Source organism: Ovis canadensis, chromosome 8 (assembly GCF_042477335.2).
Source record: "Ovis canadensis isolate MfBH-ARS-UI-01 breed Bighorn chromosome 8, ARS-UI_OviCan_v2, whole genome shotgun sequence".
Classification (NCBI taxonomy): domain Eukaryota; kingdom Metazoa; phylum Chordata; class Mammalia; order Artiodactyla; family Bovidae; genus Ovis; species Ovis canadensis.
In genome coordinates, this window is record NC_091252.1 from 32,646,176 (window position 1) to 32,667,232 (window position 21,057).

The 21,057-nt window shown below is 38.8% G+C and overlaps 1 protein-coding gene across 1 annotated transcript in view; it reads left to right on the forward strand.

Moving 5' to 3' along the window:
• FRK (fyn related Src family tyrosine kinase) overlaps positions 1-16,069 on the forward strand; it is a 101,583-nt gene extending 85,514 nt beyond the window's left edge. The window contains exons 4-8 of the mRNA XM_069599193.1: positions 1,110-1,278; positions 3,955-4,113; positions 11,742-11,923; positions 13,579-13,744; positions 14,124-16,069. Of these exons, the coding sequence (XP_069455294.1) occupies positions 1,110-1,278; positions 3,955-4,113; positions 11,742-11,923; positions 13,579-13,744; positions 14,124-14,332 (885 nt within the window). The 3' untranslated portion in view covers positions 14,333-16,069. The remainder of the gene's footprint in view (positions 1-1,109; positions 1,279-3,954; positions 4,114-11,741; positions 11,924-13,578; positions 13,745-14,123) is intronic.
• Positions 16,070-21,057: the final 4,988 nt, after the last annotated feature.

Here is a 21,057-nt window from a genome sequence, read left to right on the forward strand (position 1 = left end):
TGGCATTGAAACATGTATGATATCATATATGAAACGAATCGCCAGTCCAGGTTTGATGCAGGATACAGGATGCTTGGGGCTGGTGCACTGGGATGACCCAGAGGGATGGTACGAGGAGGGAGAAGGGAGGGGGGAGGGGGGTTCAGGATGGGGAACACGTGTATACCTGTGGTGGACTCATGTTGATATATGGCAAAACCAATACAATATTGTAAAGTAATTAACCTCCAATTAAAATAAATACATTTATATTTAAAAAATAAATAAAAATACATTTATTATGGAGAACAGTGTGGAGATTCCTTAAAAAATTGCAAATAGAACTACCTTATGACCCAGCAATCCCACTTCTGGGCATACACACCGAGGAAACCAGAATTGAAAGAGACACATGTACCCCAATGTTCATCGCAGCACTGTTTATAATAGCCAGGACATGGCAACAACCTAGATGTCCATCAGCAGATGAATGGATAAGAAAGCGGTGGTACATATACACAATGGAGTATTACTCAGCCGTTAAAAAGAATTCATTTGAATCAGTTCTGATGAGATGGATGAAACTGGAGCCGATTATACAGAGTGAAGTAAGCCAGAAAGAAAAACACCAATACAGTATACTAACACATATATATGGAATTTAGGAAGATGGCAATGATGACCCTGTATGCAAGACAGGGAAAGAGACACAGATGTGTATAATGGACTTTTGGACTCAGAGGGAGAGGGAGAGGGTGGGATGATTTGGGAGAATGACATTCTAACATGTATACTATCATGTGAATTGAATCCCCAGTCTATGTCTGACGCAGGATGCAGCATGCTTGGGGCTGGTGCATGGGGATGACCCAGAAAGATGTTCTGGGGAGGGAGGTGGGAGGGGGGTTCATGTTTGGGAATGCATGTAAGAATTAAAGATTTTAAAATTTAAAAAATAAAAAACTAAAAATTAAAAAAAAAAAAAAAAGAAAAAATCAAGTAATTGGGATAAAATTTACAATATTTTGTTTTTAAAAGTGATGTCTCTAAAAGTACCTAGGTTATTTTCAACCAAAAAATGTTAAATATAACTTTTTTCTTACCCGTATTCTAATTATTCTATGAAACAGATACAAGTTCCAGCTCCCTTTGATTTGTCATATAAAACTGTGGACCAGTGGGAGATTGACCGCAGCTCCATACAACTTTTGAAGCGATTAGGATCTGGTCAGTTTGGTGAAGTGTGGGAAGGCCTGTGGAACAATACTACTCCGGTAGCAGTAAAAACATTAAAGCCAGGTATGAGAACCAGAATGGCATACATTGATTTTCATAACCTATTTGCCGTTATAAATATTCAAGAGGTCATGGGACAGCTGGTTTGGACACCAAGCAAGCGTTTTGCTAGGTGACCACAGTACTCGATCCCAGTACCTGAGATTTTCACAATTACTACAGATGTGTGGTTTTGAATCCTAATCCTGTTGAAAACTGAGACTAACCTTTACTGTCCAATCTTATCATCTTTTTTTCCAAAAAAGAAACAGCTAGCTATCCATTCTAACATCGCTCTCTAAGGAAGGCCTTTCACAGGTCAAAAGAGAACAAAAAAATTAGATTTCTTATATTAAAAAAAAGCTCCACGATAGTTTTCTCTCCAACAGAAATAATTATTATTGATTTACAGTGTAATAGCGGCAAACAGCTTTGGTGATTGCTTAAATGTCCTCACTTCACTGGGGCCATTAATCAATCTTCTCAGCTATTTATTGCTTAGCAGACTACCATGCAATAAAGACGAGCCTGAAATCAACTCCCACAGTAGCTTTGACAGGCAAAAATTAATATTTGATGTTGCATTACTAGCTGAGTTGAGATTGGGTCTCTCTTGCTGTGCAGCTGGTCAAGCTCCCCCTGCAGAGGCTCCTGATGTACTGTGGTTCCAGCTCTAGTGGCTGGTCTGATTTGGCAATGATTTAAGCTTCCTTGGTGGCTCAGACAGTAATGAATCTGCCTGCCATGCAGGAAACCTGGTTTTGATCACTGGGTTGGAAAGATCCCCTGGAGGAGGGAATGGCAACCAGCCCCAGTATTCTTGCCTGGATAATTCCATGGATGGAGAAGCCTGGCAGGCTGTAGTCCATGGGGTCACAAAGAGTTGGACACAACTGAGCAACTGAAACATACACATACATAAGTGGCCCGTATTCCGTGAATCTGATGACCACCCAAAGCGTCAACATAAAAACGTACTGTAGATAAATTGTCTGAATGAAGATCATAATTGATGCTCTCACTGGAAACTTCATGAATCAGATTATTTGGGGGTGGGGGCATGATCCCACTATATATGTAATTGACCATAGGCCAAACTAATTATAACAACCCTAAATGGTCCCTTACTATGGTGTGGGTGCCTCTTTTATTCTTAGCTCCATTGTGCCACAGTCTTAAATTAAGTCTTTATTCAAGACTTTAATCCTATTTGATTATGTAGAGCAAACCAGTGGTAGAAACTGAAATGAGGGAGCTCAGTAAAAATTGATGGAGAAGAAAATAGGCTAATTCCCCATATTCTTCCTCTGTCAGTCCTTAGTCAGTGAAGAGATATTTATAGTTGATCTGTTTGGTTTTCCTAAGAATATGATTGCTAATAATAATACAAATATGGTCAACACTCATTGAACACATATGTGCCAGACAATACTATTACGCTGACATTGATTCTATGATGTCAGTAGAATTATTAGTCATGTTTTAGAGATGAAGAAACTGAAATTCAGAGATGTTTGGTCATTTGTTCAAGATCACCAAGTGAGGTAGGGCTTGATTGAGCCTGGGTAGTGAACTTCTAGAGTCTTAAGTGGCATACCAAAGGATAGATTGCCTCTGTGAAATAGCCTGCAGGTCACAAGTAACTCTTTCTAACCAAATATTAATGAACAAGTCAGAGTGCTAGCTTGGAGTGTCAAAGCTTGTCCATGCTTGAGGTTCAGATATTAGCTGTGAAATCTTCAAAATGAGAGAATGAGGAACAAAATGGACTCGCTGAGCATCAGTGAAAATGTTTCACTATCTACAGGGAATACTGCGAGGTGAAATGACAGTATTCCTTCAATTACATCAGCGACCCTGAAACATCATATTGTATAAGAAAATAAAAGATTTTTAAATGACTAATGAAAAGTAAACTTCAAGTAGCCTTCTTTCTCCTAAATTCTATGTGATTGTAACGACTTGGCACTTTTCATGGTGAGTCAGAGTTGAGCCAATATAAGTGCAATTTAACTTAGATGAGTCTTCAAAATAGGCTCCAATGTCTCTCTTATCAAGCTATTAAAATTCCAACTGTGGAGATATTAATACATGAGAAAATGTGGAATGCCAGTTTCAAGTGGTGAAAAAAAACATTAATTTGGGGGAGGGGCCCATGAATGTTTTCTGCTTGGCCTATGCTATATGTCCCTACAGAATTAAAGACGCAAACAGGGTAGAATGTCGTTGCTTTCTAGGATGATTATCCAGCTCTTCCCACAGTGGGCACCAAGGACAGGGCAATGATTAGTCTTTGGATCCTGGACAGAAAACCTTGCTGCAGTAATTAAGCATTCAGTGTCTTCCAGTGTTCATGTTAATAGAATGTCTTCTCTTTGTGTTCCTAAGATGCCTGCCTTGTTTTATCAATTAGACTGTCAGTCTCTCCTTTTTCCTTCATTTTTCATATGGACCTGAAGCAAACTCTCTTCACCTACAGGTCGTAATACATAAGCTGCACAACCCTGATGCACCAACACACCAGTTATTAGGTTGCCCTGGTTGAACTGATTCTCTTCCTTGATAAATCTGAAGATTTGTGACACCAATGCTCTTACTTTACTGAGAGGCAGGAAGCAATCTCGGTGATTCCCACCAGGCTGCTCTGAGGACAGGAATGCCTCAATAACATAAAGTGATTTCCCCCTCTTCTTGTTTCAGGTTCAATGGATCCAAATGACTTCCTGAGGGAGGCACAGATAATGAAGAACCTAAGACATCCAAAGCTTATCCAGCTTTATGCTGTTTGCACTTTAGAAGATCCAATTTATATTATTACAGAGTTGATGAGACATGGAAGTCTGCAAGAATATCTCCAAAGTAAGCTGAAGACTTAATAAAAGGAAAAAAAAAAGAGGAATTTAGTTTAGCGAATCCTATAAATGTCAATTTAGCAAGCCTTCTATAACCCAAAGGATATTTACTATGGCATATCTGTGACAATGAATGTCTTAACATTGAATTGCTCAACTACTCTTTAATAGGCTGTATGCTGTGTACTCAAAGGGAGGAAAAATATTTATGTAGTGGAAGAACAAATTGTTCACCATAGACATATCAGAGTACTTAAATGTAATGTGAAAAATCAAAGAATAGATGTTTTGCTAGATGCTTTGTTTCCTACAGTAAGTAACTGAACAATATCAGTCAGTATTTTCCATGGCCCAGAATTAGGAGACATAGAATACTTTGGGGGGAAGGGAGGGAAAGTTACCCTCATTTTTGTCTTTGCCAGTTTGTGACAACACTGTGCTTGTTGGTATTTAAAATACTTCTAACTGCTAGAAAACATTAGAATATTCAGGCTAAAAAGCAGACATATACCATTACCTGATTTGTACATCTGCTTCCTGTAGTCTGAGAAGACTTAGGGGCGCTGTAGAATTTTGATGTTTATTACAAATGAATAATTTAATAAACAACAATATTATAAGCATTAAAATGAGATGTTCAAAGAAATGGAGATCAAGCACTGAGAGAACAATTCATGCTTAAAGAAGAGGCATTTTCTCTACTTTCTTGACATGCCAGAGTGGGACTGATACAATGTACGAGGTAAAGGGAGGTGAGAATAACAGAACAAAGATATCAGAAAGATAGGAGAGTTTTCTTATTTCAGGGTGACTGCTGAAGCTGGTGATATTAAATTGCAAAACTAGATAAGAACAAAGAGCATAAGACCTGCTAACTGTTGTTAAAAACAAAAAATATACCTAGCTCCCTTGCATAAATATATCATATTTAACAGTATTGTGTTACCCACCATGGGGAGAATAACCTCAGCACTGACTCCTGTTGCCTTATCCCCAAGGACAAAAGTGTAGGAGCCATCTCAGGTCATCTCCAACAAAAATGTTTTGTCAAATGATAAGCCTTCATGCTATTAAATACCAACATCAATTCTCAGTCCTCAAAACTAATAGCAGTGTTCAATTCAATGGATACTCTCTCCTTCTGGAACCACTACCTTCATTTGGCTGCTGGGACACTTCATCCAGTGGCCTCTTCTCCTTTCTTTCTTTCTGGTTTTTCTCAGTTTATGTGATTTCCCTCATCTCCCCTACCTCTGGATATCTTGGGATTTTCCAAAACTCTTTTGCAACATCACTAGATTCCTTGCTAATCTCAACACTCTTATTGTTTAATAACATTTATGTGTTACCAATTGCCCAAATCATATCCCTCCATTACTTCAGAGTCGTATATCCACCTGCCTTTGTAACTTCTCTATGTGAATGCTGTGTCAGTCTGGATGATGTGGGATAATATGGGTATAATGCAGTAATGAACTCCTGCAAATCCTAGAGGCTTGACACAAGTATTTACTCTTGCTCGTGCTACATATGAAAAATAGACTGGCTAGTGTCTCAGGTCTGTTGATCACCTTGTCAGGAGCAGGAAATATGATTAATCTCATTCTTCTCTTAAAGTTTCTGACCAGGAGTGACAGAGGTAACTTCTGTGCCCTGTTCATTTGGTTAAATCAAGTCAAAGGGATAGGGGAGCACAACCCTCTAAAGTGCTTAAGAGCAAGAAAAAACAAAAGTTTATAAATAGCTCTCATTTCTACTATGTATGTCTATTGGATATCTCAAAATAACATGTCCAAAATGCAATCTCTGATATTATCCTCAGTAATCTGCCCCTCTTGAGGTTTTTCCTTCTCTGATGATGCCAACACACAGGCTTACTGTCTCAGTCTTCTCTACTCTCACATCCTATATCAGACCAACCAGCAAATCCCACTGGCTTGTTTTTGAAATATATCCAGGATTTTACCACTTCTCAACACTGCTACTCCAGTGCAAATTATCATCAACCCTCTCCTGGATTCTGCAGTAGCCTTCTAATTGATGTCCCTCTTTAGGTTCTTGACCCTTTACATTTCTTCTTAACATAGTAGCTGGGGTGCTAAGTCTCTTCAATTGTGTCTGACTCTGTGTAACCCTAGGGACTGTAGACTGCCAGGTTCCTTTGTCCATGGGATTCCTCAGGCAAGAATACTGGAATGGGTTGCCATGCCCTCTTCTAGGGATCTTCCCAACCCAAACCTGCATTTCCTAAGTCTCCTGCATTGCAGGTGGATTCTTTACTCACTGAGCCATCTGGGAAGCCCCTACTCATTTTGTAGTGAGTGATTTATTTAGACAGCTTATTTTTAGTCTCTTCTAAAATACAACTCAGTTTTAGTGCTTGAACAATGTCAGGGGCACAGAAGGTGTGCACTAATTGTGTGTTGACTAACTGAATGAATAAATGATGAATGGATTAAGTTGGAGCTATTGTGAACCTAATTTGGGACTTGGGATTACACTTGTTTTAAGACCCTTGATATTCAGTGTGAATGCCAGGTACACTTATGTTATGTTGCAGACTCCATTTACATTGAGGATTTCTGTGGCTGTTGATGTGTTTCACTCAGGGTTGAGCACGAACTCTGTTGTCTTCTGGGTTGAGCCATCAGGGTCGAGTTGACAAAGGCCTTCATTTGCCCGGATTCCTGGTAGCCAGGGGGAGTAATGAAGGTGTGCTCATTACAGGCAATTCCTTCCCAATCAAGAGGGTTTCATTTCAACAAAGTCATCTTAAAATGAATCTGCCACTCTTAAACAGCCCATCATGATAAATATTATTAAGCCGAAAGGCTCTTGAGTAATGGAACGTAATGAAAATATTTCCTTGCTGCAGATGTAAATTGTCGCAGGTCTGTGAACCTTTATATCAGTTTTGACATATGGCTGTTGTATTAGAAGTGTGCTCTGAGGTTGTACACATTTCCTAGGCCACTGCACTCTTTCAGGGCAGGAAATGTATCACTCAGTTTCCTTCACTATTGTGCTTGTCAGTGAAAACCTTTTTACATCCACTGTAAAAGGATTAGATGTTGTATTTGGTAGTTGAAATAACACATTTTTCTATAGAACCATCTTTGTAGTCCCTAAGCTTGAATGAATATATATATTTTTTTTTTGTAATAAACTTCTCCAAAATGGGAGAAGCCTGTCAAAAAACTTTAGCACTATGGGTAAATGATGCCTGGTATTTCTTATTGAAACTTAAAGAGGATAAATACCCGCATCTTTTTAAGTTTAGTTGGGCTTGTTTGCTTTCCAATAAATACTTGTAGAGCATCTAGTATATGTCAGTATATTTTCTTTTCCTACGAATCAAGCTCCAGCATGTAGTTCATCATTCTTATGGATAGTCCACCTATCGAATTGATGTAGACATAAAAGTTTTCACTGAGATACCCATAACTGAACAAAACTGTATAGCTATTTACTGTTTGTATGATTGGAAGTCTCTTCATAGCCCCTGACTTTTGGGTGCTCTGGAGTGTAAGGCGGATTTTAGGGAGGCAGTAGAGAATAAATTTATGAGTCATGAAATTTCAGTCTCCAACATACCCTGGATTTGAATCTCTGCAACTTATTACCAGACAACCCCGCTGGTCCAGTGGTTAAGAATCCGCCTGCCAGTGCAGGGGACATGGGTTCAATCCCTGGTCGGGAGGATTCTACATGCAACTAAGGCCCTGCACCACGACTACGGAGTCTGTGCTCTGGAACCTGTGAGCCACAACTGCTGAGCCCAAGCACCCAAGGGCCTGCGCTCCCCAAGTGAAGCCACTGCAGTGAGAAGCCTGCGCGCCACAGCTGGAGAGTAGCCACGGCTCATGGCAACCAGAGAGAGCCCACACGGCAAGGACGACTCAGGGCAGCCAACAATAAATAAATAAGTAAAATGTTAAAACAATTAGTATCTGTTCCTCTGATTGCCAGGAATCCCTATCAGACAGGGCAAACTACTTCCTGTAGTTGCTTTGAGTAGTAGATGAGGTGACTTACTGGAAATCAACCATATGGGATGGTGGTAGGAGAGGAGCATATATTTTTATTTTTTTTCTTTAAAGAAAACTATATAGCACTTACTCTGTGCCAGGAATGTTTCTAAGTCATACACAAGTATCAGTTTAGTTCATTCTTCTAACAACCTCATGGATTCTTATCATTGTCATCCCCACTTAGCAGTTGAAGAAACTGAGGTAAAGGAGAGGCTAAGTATAGAAACTTATTCAAGGTGGTTGTGCGAGAATTCAAACCCAGAAAATCTGACTCCATAATCCGTTAAAAAAATTTATTTATTTATTTATGGCAGTGCTGGGTCTTCATTGCTCCCAGGCTTTTCTGTAGTTATGGCCAGTGGCTTCTCACTACTTGCTGATCACGACTTCTCATTGCGGCGGCTTCTCTTGTTGCAGAGCAAGGCTCTAGGGAATGCAGGTTTCAGCAGTGACTTCCCAGAGCTCCAGAGCACAGCCTCAGTTGTTGTGGAGCACAAGATTAGTTGCTCTGCAGCGTGTGGAATCTTCCCGGATCAGGGATCAAGTACGTGTCTCCTGCATTGGCAGGTGGATTCTTTACCACTGAATCACTAGGGAAGCCCCATGGTCCACGTTTTTAATTGTACACGTAGCACTGATATTATTTTGCCAATATTAACCTTTTATCTATTGCTGCACGACAAATTACTCCAAAACTTGGTAGCTTAAAGCAGCAAACATTTATTTCCTCGCAGCTTTTGCAATCAGGAATCCAGGTGCAGATGAGCCAGGTCTCCTGGGTCAGGGTTTCTCACAAGGCTGTAGTCTTCCTATTTGCTCGTAAACAGGATTGTTTTATTGTTTTCTCTTTCTGATAGTTCATTATTAATGTATAGAAATGTAACAGACTTCTGTATATTAATTTTGTATCCTAAAATTTTACTGTATTTATTAGCTCTAGGAATATTTTTGATGGGGTCTTTAAGATTTTCTGTTGCAGTGTCATGCCATCTGCCAATAGTTAAAGTTTCACTGCTTCTCTTTCAGTTTCTTTCTTTCTCTTGTTGATTGCTCTGGCTTGGACTTCCAATACTGTGTTAAACAGCAGTGGTGAGAGTGGGCATACTTACCTTATTCTGGACCTTAGAGGAAAAACTCTGCTTTTCACTATTGAGTATGACGTTAGCTGTAAGTTTGTCATAAGTGACCTTTATTACTCAGATCCTATTTAAATACAGTGCTTATATTAAACACACAGACACACAGTGCTTAGGTCTTTCTCATTTGAAAACTTTCCTTGACTCTATTTAATTTCATTTTCTTTTTTTTTTTTTAATTAATTTATTTTTTTTTTAGTTTTTTATTTTTTAAATTTTAAAATCTTTAATTCTTACATGCATTCCTGACAGACATGTAGAAAGGAACATGTATGATTTATGCCCTTTCTACATATATATTTATCATGTAATTGTAAAGTGAGCAAATTAACAACTATGCAGCCAATAGGCAAATCAAGAATAAGATACTCAGCATTCCAGAAATTGCTCTAGTACCTTATCAATGACAATCCCTCACTATCATGAACTTCATGATAATTGCTCTCTCTTCCTTGACTTCATTTTTCTGTGCTAGCATTTTGTTATTTTCCCTTTTTGATTAGGTTTTTGGAAACTGATTTCTCCTCTTGCTAGCTCCATGTCCTCAATTCCCATTCAGCCCTTCACCCTTTATATCCCATCTCCAGTGAGGATTTTCTTGCTGTCACCAGTGTCTCCAATGACTTCTTAATTGCTATATTTAAGAAATGCTTTTTAGTTCTTATCTTGCTGGATTTATTTGACACTGGTGGTGACTTTTTCTTCTCAAACTTTTGACTGTTAGGATGTTCTCTTCTGGGTCTTCTCTTGTTCTGTAGGCTGATTCCTCTCGGTTTTCTTGCAGGTTTATTTTTCTATGCCCACTGTAAATGTTGGCATTTCTCATGATTCTATCACCTTGCAGCAATCTCAGCAACTTTTAATGTTTAACTTCCACCCATAAACAATGACCCTTAAATCCATATCTCTAGCTGCATGCTTTCCTTTGAGCTTCCGAACCGTATGCTTGTCTTCTTTTAGACATTTTGACTCGGGTAATCCATGTGCATCTCTAGTTTCACAAATCTTAAACTATTTAATTCTGATTAGGCAGCAGCAATGATAGATAATAAGAACAGGTAGACTTTACCGTGTTCTTCCTATGTCAAGTACTATTTTAAGTGCTTTATGTGTATTAATTCATTTTAATTCTCTTTTAACAACTAATCCCATGAGGTAAGGGCTTCCCTGGCAGCTCAGATGGTAAAGAATCCACCTGCAATCTGGAAGATCTGGGTTTGATCCCTGGGTTGGGAAGATCCCCTGGAGCAGGGCATGGCAACCTACTCCAGTATTCTTGCCTGGAGAATCCCATGGACAGAGGAGCCTGGTGAGCTACGGTCCATGGGGTCACAAAGAGTCGGACATGACTGAGGGACTAAGCACACCATGAGGTAATGGTAATTATTGCTGTATATATGGGGAAATTGAGGCACAGGAGTATTAAGCAGCTTGCCCAAAGTCAGGAAGAAATCTAAGGTGGAGCCCTGATTCAAAGCTGGCACTCTAGCTTCAAACCAGGGTTCCTGTCTCTTGTACTGTAATTACCTCTCAAGTCAGGAGTTGTGTGTAAGACTCTTGACCATAAATTCAATGCATTTTTGGTAATGTTTGGCTTATTCAGACAAGGATAATGATAGTTTGGATTTATGTGAGATAATTTCAATTCTCCAAAAAATTGAAGATATCTATTAACAGTATAGCATCTCAATTATCCAGGGATGGCTGACACTGTTTCACGAAGTCAATAGAACACTAATCTCTCTATAATTATCAGACTGACTCTACTACATGAATTTCCTATACTTCATTATACAGAATCAGCAGTAGGAGAAACTATGTCTACGAAAGGTACACCATGCCTAGAGAGTTGAGAAACCTATTCCAAGAATAACAGACTAAGAAAGAAACTTTAACACATGCATCAAACTTGATGGAGTACAAATATAATATACACAGTTTATAACTACACATATAGAGCCTTCATTTTTTTGTGAGCTAGTTTTTAAGAACAATATGATGGAAGAATGAGAACTTTTCATTGGCTCAGCCATGCAAATTAGCATTATTTTTAGGTTCAAAGACTAAAGCAAACTATACAATGAAAGAAATCCAGAGGCAACCAAATAACAATTTCCAGGAAGAGATGAGTCAGTAACATGTGGTATTCAAAATGGCAATAGCTGGACTCTTTCAGATATTTATAGCTGTGTTTGGATCATGCGGTACTTTTGCTCCTTTCTCTCAGTAATGTTCATTTAGGGAAGGGAGCAACTCAGCTTTTAAATGTGTTTGAACTCTGAAAATTGCTGCCTCATTAACCCTTCACAGGAAATGGAATGGCTTGTACTGATTATATTTATTTTCTCAACAGATCAGTGCTATGGCACTTAATCCCACTGAGAGCTCTCTCATCAGAATGCTTAGAATTTGCTTCAATACTTCAAATGGTCTCCAAATTGAATCTCTTATTTTCTCTTTTTGCCTAGATGATGCTGGATCAAAAGTCCATCTGACGCAGCAGGTAGACATGGCAGCCCAGGTTGCCTCTGGAATGGCCTATTTGGAATCCCAGAACTATATCCATAGAGATCTGGCTGCCAGAAATGTCCTTGTTGGGGAGCATAATATCTACAAAGTGGCAGATTTTGGACTTGCAAGAGTTTTTAAGGTGGCTTTGGCTTTGTTTTAATTAGTTGGTAATGAGTCAAAAGGCTCACAGGCCAGTAGACTAGTAGTATTCCTGCTGTTTTTTCCCCACAATATTTCTGGGAGTCCTGTGCTCCATAGATCATGTCGGATACCAAGGATACAGACAAAACTAGCCTCTATTTCTGTTTCTTCACCAATTGGAAAGAAACAGAGAAAACAATGACCAACCATATGGGAAAGTATGTAATTAAGTTTGTGGTTGCATTAATGATCAGTTTTTCGTATCAGTCTCTGGTGACTCAGCGGTAAAGACTCTGCCTGCAAAGCAGGAGACGTGGGCTCAATCCCTGGGTCGAGAAGATCCTCTGGAGAAGGAAATGGCAAGCCACTTCATTGTTCTTGCCTGGAAAATCCCATGGACAGAGGAGCCTGGTGGGCTATAATCCATGGGATCTCAGAGGAGTTGGACGTAACTTAGCGACTAAACAATGATAGCCTCTGTCTTCCTTTGTTTATTTATAAGCAGCACACTTTGTATAGTTACTATATGTATTATTGTTCACTTTGTGCCAGACTAATACGCATGCTGCCAGAACTCTACAGCAATCATTGGTTTTTAAAACACTGCCTTCCCCTACCTCCCTCAATTTTGTGACATCAGGCCAGAAGACACTGATATGGAAAGTGTAGTATTAGCTGTTTTTCTCTGAATTTAAATGTTTATTTCTGTATTATATCCTAAAATATGAGTGTGGAGCATGAAACACAAGTATATGATTCTCTTTTGATCTTTATGAAGTTGTCTTTCCTCTTTGTAAATTAATTAAATCCCCAGGGAGTTGATATAGTAATTGAAATAATTTGGATTCTACTTTTCAGTATTAGAAAATGGTTACATGGTAATTCTCAAAGTCAGTGGCTCTTCAATACCAGTAGTAAATAAAAAACAAACAAACAAGCTTTGTTTTCACTTTTCTTAGTTTGTTAAAGACCAGGTATAAAACCAGTGTCACAGACGAATTTCCCATATGTGATATAATGCTCCTTCCAGTGCTACTTTCAGCACATAGTAGGATCTCAAAGGGCTTCCCCAGTGGTTCAGCAGTAAAGAATCCACCTGCAGTGCAGGGGCCACAGGAGTCTTGGTTTCCTTTGCTGGGTTGGGAAGATCCCCTGGAGGAGGGCATGGCAACGCACTCCGGTGTTATTTCCTGGAGAATCCCGTGGACAGAGGAGCCTGGTGGGCTACAGTCCAGGGAACTGCAAGTCAGGCACGACTGAAGCAACTTAGCACGCACGCACAGGCTCTCTTCCTTGGTGGCTCAGATGGTAAAGAATCTGACTGCAACGCAAGAGATGGAGATTTGATCCCTGGGTCAGGAAGACCTCCTGGATAAAGGAATGGCTCCAGTATTCCTGCCTGGAGAATTTCATGGGCAGAGGAGACAGGGCACTGCGAAGAGTCAGATGGGACTGAGTTACTAACACTTTCACTTCAGGCTCTCAAATAATGTTTCATTAATGACTAATTTGCTGCTGTACTTATCACCCGAACTAAACTCATTTTGAATCTTTTCCCTCTATATTTTAATGAGAAGTAGATTACAGATGAATGAGGGTGGCCAAAAAAAAAATACCACTTTAACTTGGCTTGATTCCTTAATGCATTAACAGGTAGAGAATGAAGACATCTATGAATCTAAACACGAAATAAAGCTGCCGGTGAAGTGGACTGCGCCTGAATCCATTCGTACTAATAAATTCAGCATTAAGTCCGATGTGTGGTCGTTTGGAATCCTTCTTTATGAAATCATTACTTATGGCAAAATGCCTTATAGTGGTGAGTAATTCTAAAGTGGGCCTTTCTGCTGTAGGTCACTTACTTAGGTGTGACTTTAACTGCTTTGCCCAGACTTAGAGGGCAGAGTTATGAGGCTGACCACACCATGCGCCTGTGGGAGCATAATAGATAAAACTTGATGATAATGATTTGCATTAATGAGGTGCTTTATTGCCTCCTTATCCTTTGCTCTTGAATTGCTGTCTTATAGACAGTACTTGCTGCAGGATTTAGTCTTGACAGCCTAGGAAGAGAATGGGGGACTTCACAGTTTCTCTGAGGAAGTCAATTTGCTTTGTCCTCTAGGGTATCAGTATCTGTGGATTTAAGACTCTGATTTTCAATTTGTTTTTTGTTGCTTCCATTGTATATGTTTTAGGTATGACGGGTGCTCAGGTAATCCAGATGTTGGGTCAAAACTATAGACTCCCTCAACCATCTAACTGTCCATTGCAATTCTACAATATCATGTTGGAGTGCTGGAATGCAGAGCCTAAAGACCGGCCGACATTTGAGACACTGCACTGGAAATTTGAGGATTATTTTGTAACAGATTCTTCATATTCGGATACAAATAACTTTCTATGATGAACACTGAAGAGGAAGAACAAATAGTGAAGCAGCAATCAAACCCAATAATCAGTTCAGCAATACAATCATATTAACCAACTGTAAAAATGAATTTCTCTTCACATATTCAAGTGATAAGGTAAATTTGGCCATATGATATAAAAAAGATTAAATGTGCATTTTACCAACTGGGCAATACTGAAGGACAGTCTAAGACGAAATATCATCTCCCCACTGCCTGGCCAAATCAAACATACTAAACAGAGTTATTTTTCTTTTTAAAAGAGACTTGCATTTCTATTTATTGTTTGAAATGCCGATCAAGAGGATCAACAGATGATAGCCAATTTTTACTCAGTGACTGTTGTAGCATTTTCCTGTTTACTGATTAAAGTGGTTATTCATTATTCCTTGGATTGCTGAATCCCATCAGACTGTTATTATGAAGGAATTTGATTGCTTTGCTGCACAGCAGGACCTGTGCTTTGAGATTTTTTTTTCTCATTTAAAATATCCTGTAACTACAATGATGGCAAAGCCATGTTAAATGACTTGATTGTACTTGGAGTAATTGCACATATTTTTTTCTATGCATAAAAAAATGAAGCAGCTGTTGAGAAAAAGAATTAAAATCTCCCTCATTTTGTAGAAGGAGATGATGGAATTTTTCTATACCTCGATGTGTGTCATCTGAGATTCATCTACATTAATTTTAGTCTCTTAATGTTAAGAATCAGATTGCAAAGCTGATGACTTATTATCTATGGAAATATGCAAGAAACATCTAATAGCCACAAGATCTGAGAAATAAGTATCAAAATAGTTTAGGAAAATGAGAGGAGATCAGTAGGATTGCTTTATGACCTAGGATTTCTGAATAATTAAAAAGAAATGTACCTTTGGCATACAGGCCAGATTTTCAAACTGACTACAAAACAGGTCAAATTCTGCTTCAGATCTAGAGAGTAAGAATCAGGAATAATAAGGTCTCATAACCTTGGTTTCAAAACTATTTTTTGTCTGGTTAGGCCAAAAGGGTTTTTTACTCATCTTAAGTTTTAATTAACCTTTGCAAGAATCTTATTGCTTTTAAGCAGTTGGTTTATCAAGTTTTGTGCCTCATTAGATAAGTATAGAGAGTCCTCAAAGAAAGTTTCAAAATCAAAATATATATGAAAAGATCTTCTAATGTAAAGCAATATGAATGAAACAATTCATAAGAAAAATTTTGAGTACATTGAGAATATTTTGAGTATATTCTCTCTTTTTTCTTTAAAGGGAAGGAAGAGCATTTCTAAGCGGTTATAGAAGCCCCAACACAAAGTAGATTAAGCACTAAGTAAATCTGTAACTCTCTAATTGGAAGACAGAAGTTGTTAAAAAGGAGATAACAGGCCCCAGATAGGGAGTCACTTGTGCTAAGCCCCATCTCAGCAAAACTAGACTTAACACTTAACCTAATTGCAGTTTCAGCCTCTCCCAAGAATGTAGCCTTTAACCAACCAGTCAACCTGGAATCACTGGGCCAGCACGAGGGAGGTAATCTTCCTGATAGACCCCTTCCATCCCACTTAGGAGGACAACCTTGTCCAAAACAATGCATTCTTGGCTAATAACTTCCTTTCCCCACCCCCGTTTCTGTTTTTAAAAGTCCTTCTTTTTCTATGGCATGGCCTACTTGTTTTCTATTTGTTAAATGAAATGTGGTCTTGATTCAAGAATCACTGAATAAAGCCAATTTGATCTTTAAATTTACTCAGTTGCATTTTTGTTATTTAACAAAGGAGACAGGGTTTCATGAACAATACCATTAGCAATTCAGTGATGCTTTTGTTGTCCAGCTCTTTTGAGGCCCCGTGGACTGTAGCCTACCAATCTCCTCTGTCTATGGGATTTCCCAGGCAAGAACACTGGAGTGGGTTGCCATTTCCTTCTCTGGGGCATCTTCCTGACCCAGAGATCCAACCTGCATCTCCTGCACTGGCAGGTGGATTCTTTACCAGTGGCCACCTGGGAATCCCATCAATGGTGTAAACAAAGATTGAAGTCCTTTCCCAACCTTCCCTCTGCTATCAGCATTGTTCTCATTCCTATGATCACAGATGGCCATCAGAGCCAACTGGGGTTCCCTTTTCTCCATCCAGCAAGAAAAATGGGAAGTCTCTGTCTTTGAATTTTCAGCTTGTATAAAAATCATTCTTTTTCTTTTCAGGCAAGTTGGGGTCATATGCCCAGCCCTAGACCAATAACAGACTGTTTTGTGCTGACTTAAAATAAGTTCTAGGCTTTCCTGGTCGTTCAGATGGTAAAGAATCCACCTTCAGTGCAGGAGATCTGGGTTCAATCCCTGGGTTAGGAAGATCCCCTGGTGAAGGAAATGGCTATCGACTCCAGTATTCTTGCCTGGAGAATTTCATGGACAGAGGAGCCTGGCGGGCTAAAGTCCATGGGGTTGCAAAGAGTCAGACACAACTGAGCGACTAACACTTTTGGTTTTTTTTTTTTCAGAATATGTTCTGCCACTGAAGCTGGGAATATGGGTACCTTTTCTGGAGACAGGCTGGGAGGTTGGCTTATCTGAATAAAATTAGAGAAGCCTGGGTAGGCGTCCATTAAGGAGAAAGTCCCCTGGAATGAAGTAGCTATGCAATATACATATTAGAGTGTGTGTGTATATACACTTAAACTTTTTGAAACTAAAATGGGCCAGGTGGAGCTAACAATTACAGAGTCATTTGGTTCCTTTGTGTGTGTGTGTGTGTGTGTGTGTGTGTGTGTGTGTGTGTGTGTGTGTGTGTATGTGTGTGTTAGTTGCTCAGTGGTGCCTGATTCTTTGTGATCCCATGGACTGTAGCCTGCCAGGCTCCTCTGTCCATAGAATTCTCCAGGCAAGAATACTGGAGTGGGTTTCCATACCCTTCTTCAGGGGACTTTCCCAATGCAGGGGTTGAGCCCTGATCTCCCATGTTGCAGGCAGATTCTTTATGGTTTGAGCCACAAGGATTATTGAATAGCAAATATTTGTAAGGGAAGGTCAACACTAATCTTTCTAATTATTTGACTATGTATAAGGCAACTTCAATTAACTAAAGTCAAAGAGTCTAATGCAAAGAGAAATTAAAAGAAAATAGCTCATTTTCTTTGAGCTTATTTCTAGGAGTTCAATCCTGATTGAACATATGCAGAAATGAATTAAAATATTCCCATTTCACTGTGAAAATTCAACTACTATATCATTTTCTTTTTGTAGTAGCTAATAACAATAAATTTTTTTAGTAAGGTCTGATTTTGAAATGTAAAAAGAAGGTTATCCTTTCTTGTTTTTATATTCCCTGAAACCCTTTTGACTTAACACGTTTGATTCTTGGAGACATTTATGATTATTCTTGTTTTAACCTGATGGATCATAGAGAAAAATAATAGATTCAGGTATGAGAAGCAGGAATAGATTTTTAAACTGATATAAATTTCCTTCCCTGTATAGAATAAAAGGATCAGGAACAGATAAGTTGAATTCTCCTACAATGAGCCAGCTCTTGTTAAATTTACCTCCCATAAATTGAAGCAAAGCATTTTCTATGTAATGTTTTATTTATGTAATTCAGTTATTTGGAGGTGGTGGTGAGGGATGTGAGTACATAATTTCATGTGGTACTTCAAATCTCTGTTGACAAAAATCTAAGGATTTTTAAAATAGAAAAAACCCTCAAAATTCCAATAAGCCTCTCTTAAGAAGGTTATGAAGGAAATAGCTTTATGTTGTCTAAGGTCAAAAGAAGCATAAATCTAAGTGACCGGAAATCTGCAAACTGGGCTGCGCAATGGGTTGTCTTAAAGGACACTGAAGCACAAGCCATGGGGAGACATCAGGCCGGGCACATCAGCTCGCATGCTTTGCTCACAGTGTGCGTCTGCGTGGTGCCTGCACGGGTGACTGAACTGTAGGTGCCCAAGCTCTTTCCATTCTCTGGTGGCCCAGTGGGAACCACTGCCCTTGGAAGGATGCCGACTGTCACCCAGCTGGTGCTTCCTGTGGGAAGCAAGGCTCAGCTGGTGATCTGTGGCCTTGCCAAGCCTATGCCCAATCTGCAATCCTGTTTTTCATGGTGAACTCGAGCATGTGGTTTCTGGTCCAAATGGCCTGGTTGGTAGTGTGTTTTTTTGTGACTTTTCAGGACTCTTCACAAAGATATGTGAACTACAATGGTGATAATTTGGATACTTATTCAGATTGTGTGAAAGGCCACTTAAAAAAAAAAAAAGTAAATGAGGCTTTTATACATGGGGAGTGGAATTGCCAGTGAATTCATCTGGAAATATTCAGTTTTTGTATTTCCTGGCATCATTACAGAGTTTTGGTCTACAGCCTTCAACATAATCCCCAAATTCCATGGAATAGGCTAAAAAAAAGATGGGAGGTTTGATGGAGAATACTTAGAAATCTTTTAAATCCATGACCCCAGAAATATTTTAATTTTCACTGTATCATCCTTTTACTGCCTACATTGCCCTATTAAATGCCTTCAGACTTGCTTTTTTTATATTAAGGAACTGATGGTAAAACTCTTAAATTATTTATGACGTTTAGAAATGAGCTGGAGAATAAAAATAATGTACAAATTTTGAATCTCAGAACTTTAACTAGTTTAGCTTCACTCTGAACTCAGGTGATACTATTTATATAGGAGTTATAAGATTAAGTCATAAGGAGAGAGACACCCAATTATTTCCTTTTACTTTTCTTGCTGGGTAGTTAATCTACTAGTCATCTAAAGCAACAGACTTCAGTGTAACATCTTTTTCATTCTCATAGAAAATAGTCAACTCTTTCAGAAAAGGGTAGCAAATCTTGAACATGCCTTAACCATCTAGTTATATGTATTGCTAAGCAGGAAATTCAAATCAAATAACATAAGAATCATGGAATTGTATCTTAGGGTGAAGTGGTTAAAAACAACTAAAATTGCTTGGTTTGGAAGGATCTAAACATTGTCTAGTAATAATTTATTGACATTTTAGAATAGAAGCTTTAGTTGTACTAATTGTAAAGGAAAAAGTTGGTTGATATTAGCCAAATTGGATTTAATTTTTATGGTCCACACAATTTCAGAATAAAATATATCTTAGCTTTCAATTGTTTTTCAAAATCTACATTTAATTATAGATTCAGAAAGTGGGAAGCAAAGCAGATTAGCCAGGTTAGTATATTTTAAAGGTATCTCAGTGAGATTTTTTTCTCTAAAAATTGTGTATTTCTATAGGGTACCCTTTAATAATATTTATGTTGTACAATTACATGTGAATATATTACACATCTCTGTAACTTATCTATGTAACCAAAGGTTAAAAAAGACCTCTTTTAACTGTACCAACTTGTTATAAAGCTATTACTTGTTGTTGTCCAGTCGCTCAGTGGTGTCTGATTCTTTACAACCCCATGGACTGCAGCACAGCCGGTTTCCCTGTCCTTCACCATCTCCCAGAGCTTGCTCAAACTCCTGTCCACTGAGTGAGTGATGCTGTCCAACCATCTCATCCTCTGTCACCCCCTTCTCCTCCTGCCTTCTATCTTTCCCAACATCAGGGTCTTTTCCAATGAACTGGCTCTTCGAATCAGGTGGCCAAAGTATTGGAGCTTTAGTCCTTCCAATGAATATTCAGGACTGATTTCCTTTAGGATTAACTGGTTTTATTCCTTGCTGTCTAATGGACTCTCAAGAGTCTTCTCCAACACCACAGTTTCAAAGCATCAATTCTTCAGTACTCAGCCTTCTTTATGGTCCAACTCTCACATCCATACATGACTACTGGAAAAACCATAGCTTTGACTAGATGGACTTTTGTTGGCAAAGTAATGTCTCTGCTTTTTAATATGTTGTCTTAATATGTTTGTCATAGCTTTCTTCCAAGGAGCAAGTATCTTTTAATTTCATGGCTGCAGTAACCATCTGCAGTGATTTTGGAGCCCAAGAAAATAAAGTCTCTCACTGTTTCTATTGTTTCCCCATCTATTTGCCATGAAGTGATGGGACCAGATGCCCAGTTTTCTGAATGTTGTTTTAAGCCAGCTTTTTCACTCTCCTTTCACATTTATCAAGAGGTTCTTTAGTCCTCTTTGCTTTCTGCCATAAGGGTGGTGTCATCTGTATGTCTGAGGTTATCGATATTTCTCCCGGCAATGTTGATTCCAGCTTGTGATTCATCCAGTCCAGCATTTCTCATGATGTTCTCTGCATATAAATTAAGTAACCAGGGTGACAATATACAGCCTTGACACACTCCTTTCCCAATTTTTAATGAATCCTTTGTTCCACGTTCAGTTCTAACTGTTGCTTCTTGACTTGTGTATTGGATTCTCAGGAGGCAGGTAAGGTGGTCTGATATTCCCATCTTTTTAAGAATTTTCCACAGTTCATTGTGATCCACACAGTCAAAGGCTTTAGTGTAGTCAATGAAGCAGAAGTAGATGTTTTTCTGGAATTCTCTATTTTTCTCTATGACCCCATGGACGTTGGCAATTTGGTCTCTGGTTCTTCTGTCTTTTCTAAATACAGCTTGAACATCTGGAAGTTCTTGGTTCATGTACAATTAAAATCTAGCTTGGAGGATTTTGAGCATTACCTTGTTAGCATGTTAAATGAATGCAATTACGCCAGAGTTTGAACATTTTTTGGTATTGCCCTTGTTTGAGATTGGATTGAAAACTGACCTTTTCTAGTCCTTTGGCTGGAGTTTTCCGAATT